This window comes from Kryptolebias marmoratus, linkage group LG6, assembly GCF_001649575.2.
Source record: "Kryptolebias marmoratus isolate JLee-2015 linkage group LG6, ASM164957v2, whole genome shotgun sequence".
Classification (NCBI taxonomy): Eukaryota; Metazoa; Chordata; class Actinopteri; order Cyprinodontiformes; family Rivulidae; genus Kryptolebias; species Kryptolebias marmoratus.
Genome location: NC_051435.1, coordinates 29,694,118 through 29,700,580, shown reverse-complemented (window position 1 = coordinate 29,700,580; position 6,463 = coordinate 29,694,118). Strand labels below are relative to the sequence as shown.

The 6,463-nt window shown below is 39.5% G+C and overlaps 1 protein-coding gene across 1 annotated transcript in view; it reads left to right on the top strand.

Annotated features, from left to right (window-relative positions):
- The first annotated feature begins 1,475 nt into the window (after window positions 1–1,475).
- LOC108250220 (potassium voltage-gated channel subfamily H member 1) overlaps window positions 1,476–6,463 on the top strand; it is a 119,400-nt gene continuing 114,412 nt past the window's right edge. The window contains exon 1 of the mRNA XM_037976295.1: window positions 1,476–1,672. Within this exon, the coding sequence (XP_037832223.1) occupies window positions 1,600–1,672 (73 nt within the window). The 5' untranslated portion in view covers window positions 1,476–1,599. The remainder of the gene's footprint in view (window positions 1,673–6,463) is intronic.

Genomic DNA, 6,463 nt, shown 5'->3' with positions numbered 1-6,463 from the left:
ATTGCACCAGTTGGGGTTAGATAACTTCAGGTCATCTCAGAGCACAGTACAAAAACATTCACATACATTATAAAGACCAAACAGTAAAATAAGGAAGCCAGCAGTTTGAGCTGAATCTTCATTTGACATTTTCACAGATACTGAGCTAAAATTTGGTTTGGTAGTAGCTGAGGATCATTCACATTTTTGTGAGTGTGACATTTTTTTGACATCACATGACTTTGCATATAACATTGTCTTCAAAGATTGAGCAAAACTTTGTTATGTTTCAATATATCATTCAATGCTGGTTGCTGTTGGCAAAAACAAACAAACAAACAAGCAAAAAAATACTTTTTAGTTAATTCCCTTTAAAACACTCAAATTTCAAAATGTACTTTCCATTTTTTTGGTTTTGATCCAAACATCTTGATGTTTGTGGTGAGCTTAGCTAATGTCACTTCTGTTCATCCTGCAGCCTTACTGCCTATAGCACAGGTCCAATGAATGAGACAATAAAACCTGCTTGATTACCCACCCCACCCCTCTGTGTTGTCACGGTTTACTAAAGATTGTCTGTTTGACAGAGTCGGATATGTACTTGCTTAATATGATGCTCAAGATGTTGAAGTAGCTCTGATATGTTTAGCATATTTTTAGCATTATACTTAGACAGATCAGTTTGTGATTCTGGAAGCATTGTAGGGGCTGTATAAGGCCCACAAGCTGCTTGTTGAATAGGCCTGCATTAGACCAACTAAGCATGACCTATTTTTATTTATTTAACCAGGCACCCTAAAAAATCACAATTTTGGACTGTGGAAGGAAACTGGAGTACCCAGAATAAAACATGAATGGCACATGCAAACTCCACACAGAAACACCGCAGGCTCAACCTGGAGTTGAACCCAGGACCACATATATCCAGTAGATCTGGAGGGTTAGTGACCCGTGGTGCATCCAGCAACAACTGCAAGGTGCCTTTTTCTGTGTGAGCCATTACTACGTGGAGTTCTTCAGCTGAGGACTTGAAACTGATTCCAGACTGAGACATTTTTAGATTAAGACTGAAGGAGTTTCTTACAGAAGACCAGGTTTGCAGTCGGCCATGATGGCCCCATGATGGCTCTGGTTTCATTGTGGTCTGTTTGAAGTTAATTTTACAATTTATGGTATGTATAACATTTTCTCTTTCCATGTTGTTTTATTGTTTTTAAATTGTTCTGTGTTGGTAAAGACCCATGTGGGGACGTGCATTGCAAACTAGCTAAGGCTATAAATGTTAGTGTTCAGTATTTGTTTATACTGAACACTTGTCCCCACTCAAAAAAACAATAAAGAAAGAATATATATGTGTGTGTGTGTGCGCGCGCGCGCTTTGTTTTTTAGATCCGGGCTGTTCACCTTTTATTCTAATCAATCTGGTGATGTAATGTGTGAACACGAGCCCCGTCACTCATCCTTTCTCTCTCTCTCTCTCTCTCTCTCTCCTCGTGTCAGCGCTGCTGCTGCTGCAGCCATCTGCTGAAAGCGAACCTGCGGAGACAGAGGAAGCACGCGCGCCTTCTCTGCACCTCAACAGGCATGTGAGCAGGGCACGCGCTGCGGGACAACTGCAGGATGGCGGGAGGACGTCGGGGTCTCGTGGCCCCTCAGAACACGTTTCTGGAGAATATCGTTCGTCGGTCCAACGGTAGGACGCCTTCTCCTCCGGTCTTGTTCGGTTCGGTTCTGAATGTAAATGTTGGCAGCTGGTTGTGATGGTGAGCTCAGGGGTTCTGCTCGGTCGGGTTGGGCTCATTTAGAAACCCGCAGTTGGAGCTAATAATGGAAAACCTGCTGTAGGTCGTGGAGAACTGTGGAACAAAATATTAATAATATTAAGAAAAAAGATCATCGATCATCCAAGTTAGTTTATTTATATAGTGCCAAGTCATTTCAAAAGTGATCTTAGGGCTTTTCACAAAATAAGACAAAAACACAAGTCCAGTTCAGTCCAAACCAGATCCAGATTCAAATCCAGTTACAATCAATTCAATTCCTATTATAATACAATAGTCATATTATGAAATGCCAGTTAGTAATAAATATCTAAGTAAGTCAACAGATTTTCTCAATTTTTTACTTCATCAGTCTCTGATCCTTAGCAGCACATTGTCAACAGTGGAAAGGAAAAACTCCCTTTTAACAGGAAGAAACCTCCAGCAGAACCAGAACCAGAACCAGGCTCAGGATGAGCAGCTTCTGCTTCAACCGGCTGGGGTTAGAGGACAGGATGGAGACACAGACAAACACAGAATGACTGCTCCAGGTGGAGTTTCTACTGGAAGAAAGAAAGAAAAACATGTTAATGACAGAAATAATTACAGTAGAGAAAGTAAAGACAGCAGCAGAGCGAGGAAATATGGTTAATTTATCCTCCAGCAGTCTCAGCCTATAACAGTATAACTAAGGGAGAGCTCAGGAAACCTAAACCAACCTTAACTATAGGATTTATCAGAAAGGAAAATCTTAAAAGTAGACAGGGTGTCAGCCTCACAGACAGAGAGGAGCCTGAGAACTGAAAGCTCTGCCTCCTGTTCTACGTTTAGAAACTCCAGGAACCAGAAGTAAACCAGCAGTCAGAGAGGGAAGTGCTCTGTTAGGAAAATATATGGATCAATAAGATCTTTAATATAAGATGGAGCTTGGTTGATGAGAGCTTTGTATGTTAGAAATAAGACTTTAGATTTTATTCTGAATTTGACAGAGAGCCAATGGAGAGAAGCTAAAACTGGAGAAACATGATCTCTCCTCCTGACTCTCATCAGAACTCTGGCAGCAGCATTTTGGAACAACTGAAGACTTTTAAAGAGTTTTTTGAACTCCCAGATAATAAAGAATTACAATAATCCAGCCTAGACGTGATAAATGCATGGACCAGGTTTTCTGCATCATTTTGAGAAAAGATATTTCTAATTTTAGTGATATTATGCAGGTGGAGGAAAGTAGACCTTGTCATGCCATGCATCAGAACCAAAAAGGGTGCAAAAATTAGTTCCTAAGATGCTCAGGTTCAAAAACCACAACCTTGGTTTTGTTTGAGTTTAAAAGCAGAAAATTAAGAGTCATCCAGGTTTTTATGTCTTTAAGACATTTTTGTAATGTAAGTAACTGATTGGATTCATCAGGTTTTATAGATAAATATAACTGAGTATCATCAGCATGACAATGAAAATGTATCCCATGCTGTCTAATAACTTTACCTAATGAAATCATATGCAGAGTAAAGAGTATTGGTCCAAGCACTGAACCCTGAGGAACTCCATGACAAACTTTGATGTATGAATAAGATTCATTACTTACATTTACAAACTGGAATCTTTTGAGAAAATATGAATTAAACCATTTCAAAGCTGTTCCTGTAATCCCAATATGATGTTCAAGCCTCTGTAATAGAATATTGTCATCAGTTGGATCAAATGCAGCTCTGAGATCTAACAGGACAAGTAAGGACACAAGTCCACTGTCTGAGGCCAGGAGAATATCATTAGTGTTGTTTCTGAGCTATGATGAGATCTAAACCCTGACTGAAACTCTTCAAACAGATTATTTCTGTCCAGATGTTCACACAATTGATTTGCAGCTATTTTCTCAAGAATTTTTGAGATGAATGGGAGATTAGATATTGTTCTATAATTGGGCAGAACTCCTGAATCAAGATCAGGTTTCTTAAGTAAAGGTTTAATCACAGCAACCTTAAAGCTCTGTGGTACATAACCATTCATAAGAGCAGATCCAAAATGGTAATATTAATTAGAGGAAACACCTCTTTGAGCTGTCTGGTTGGGATGGGATCTAACAGACATGTTGATGGTTTGGATGAAGCTCAACAGGACAAAAACAGTCCGAAATCAGGTTTTAGTGACACTTCACAAGCTGCCTCATCTGACAGGGAATCAGAGGCAACAGTAAGATGGATGGTGTGAATTTTATTTAATTAAAATATTTTTTTTATGAAGACATTGTTACTTATCAGGATACATGGTTCAACAGATAAGACTCTTCATTAGTCGAGCTACAGTACTGAACAGAAACCTGGGGTTGTTCTTATTCTCTTCTATTAAAGATGAATAATATACAGTTCTAGCTTCATAAAGGGCTTTTTTATGTTTTCAGGCTATTACTCCAGGTTAAATAAAATACTTCCATGTTAGTGGAGCACCATTTTCTTTCTAACTTTCTAGATGCCTGTTTTAAAGAACGTAATTCTGAATTAAACCAAGGAGCCAGCTCTCTCTGACTGATCGCTTTCTTTTTCAGAGGAGCAACTTCATCAAGTGATGTTTGCATTGATCAACAAGATCATCTAAGTTGCTGCTCTCTGTTACACTACTGTGCAACACAGAGGAGAATAATAATAGAAGAGATTCTTTAAATGTGGTTACAGCGTTCTCTGATAAACATCTATTATAATGAAATTTCCTCTCAGTGGCTGTGTAGTCAGTCAATATAAACTCAAAGTTTATTAAAAAATGGTCAGACAGAACAGGATTGTGAGGATGTATTAGTAAGTCCTTACTCTTTATGCTATATGTCTGAACCAGATCAAGAGTTTTCTGCTATGTTTAAGCTTTCACTTTCAACATCCACATGAATATTGAAATCCCCACTATTATGACTTTATCTATATTCAATAATAAGTCAGACAAAAAATCTGAGAATTCAGACAAAAACTGAGAATAAGGGCTTGGTGGACGATATATAACAACAAGTGTTTTTTCTTATTTCCATTTTGGATGAGAAAGACTAAGGGTCAAATACTCAAAAGAATTATGACAAATACTTGGTTAAGCGTTAAAGGCTAATATTAGCCAACATAAAAATTATATATGGCCATTTAAAGAACAAATCATACTAATAGGGGGGACCTATTACACTTCCTTGAACAAGTTTGGATAGATCTGTGGCAGGGGTAGGCAACCCTGGTCCTGGAAAGCCACTATCCTGCATGTTTACTTACAGCACACCTGATTCAGTGGTTAAATTACCTCTTCATGTATTGCAGAAGCCTGTTAATCACCCACTGATTCAAATCAGGTGTGTTGGAGCAGAGAAACAAGTAAAACATGCAGGATAGTGGCCCTCCAGGATCAGGCTTGCCTACCCTTGATCTATGGCTATACAAAACATGTTCATTAAATTTAATACACAAAATTTAATGAATGTTGTTCGAAGTAGCGGATTCAGTGGCAGTGATGAGTTCTACAACAGGTATTTCTTGTGGAGAGATGGCAAAATTAAGTCCTTTCACCAGCACATCTTTCTCAGGTTGTTTTCAGGGTTCTGTCTGACAAATTTCTAGCCCACTGTTCCTGAATGTTTGTGTTGGTCACATCCTCCTGATCTCACCTGGTGGTTTGCGATAAGGAAACAGCTCTCTGCTGTAGTTTAGAGAACTTACCTTGTTGACGTTCCTTGCTCTTCTGATGCTGTGATAGTCGGGCCTTCTCAACAAAACTAGAAACTTCTTCTATCAGAGGAAGAGGTAGAAGAGTAGACAGCTTCTGGCTGGTCTGATCAATTTTGTGTGAGAGCTTCAATGGTGAAGTGGATCTGTGTAATTCTCTCATTAAGCAGCTTATAATGGGCTTTCCGGAGTATTCCTTCTGCTCTATGTCCTTTGATTGTTGAGTTGAGTTTTAAACTGCTGGGGATGAGCTTTTCCTGTCTGCATCTCAAACTGAAACAAAGATGGTTCCTGTTGTCAGCAAGCTTCCTTGACATCTTCTCAAACTCCCACACTTCTCCTAGGGTGTCATTCCCAATTAGAAAAGCAGAGAGTAAGCCTGATACCCAATTAGTTTCACTCTAATCCACACCTTCATTCATGTGATCAAAGTGGCCCATTTGTGAGCCAGGCAAACAAGACCCTAATGAGCCTGTCTAGAAAAACAACTGGACTATCTGTTCTGTAGCTGAAGACGATCCACTTCTCATCTGAGGAGCTTTATTAATTAGAAAAGCAAAACGTGTGGAGTTCAAACTTTTAAAGCTGAGGTGTTGAGTAAACTAGATTCACATTCAGATTGCCCTCACTCTCCTTGAAATGTCTTTAGTTACAGAATAAAAGTCCAGTTGTTTTTGTTTTTAACCTTTTTTTTTGATTTCTCAGTAACCTGTGCCCCACCACTCATCCCTTCCACCCGGCACTCACAAGTAGGAGGCTACAGAAGCCTGCAGCAGCCAAAATAGTCTTGTTCATTGTGAATGTCAAATGTGAAACCCTTAAATATATATATATGTATAAAATGCATTAACTCATCCTTTGTGGGTGGTCTTCTCTCATCCTCTGAGCTCGGGTCCTCTACCAGAGGCCTGGGAGCTTGAGGGTTCTGCGCAGTATCTTGGCTGTGCCCAGAACTGCACATTTCTGGACTGAGATGTCTGATGTTGTTCCTGGGATCTGTTGTAGCCACTGCTCCAGTTTGGGGGTGACTGCCCC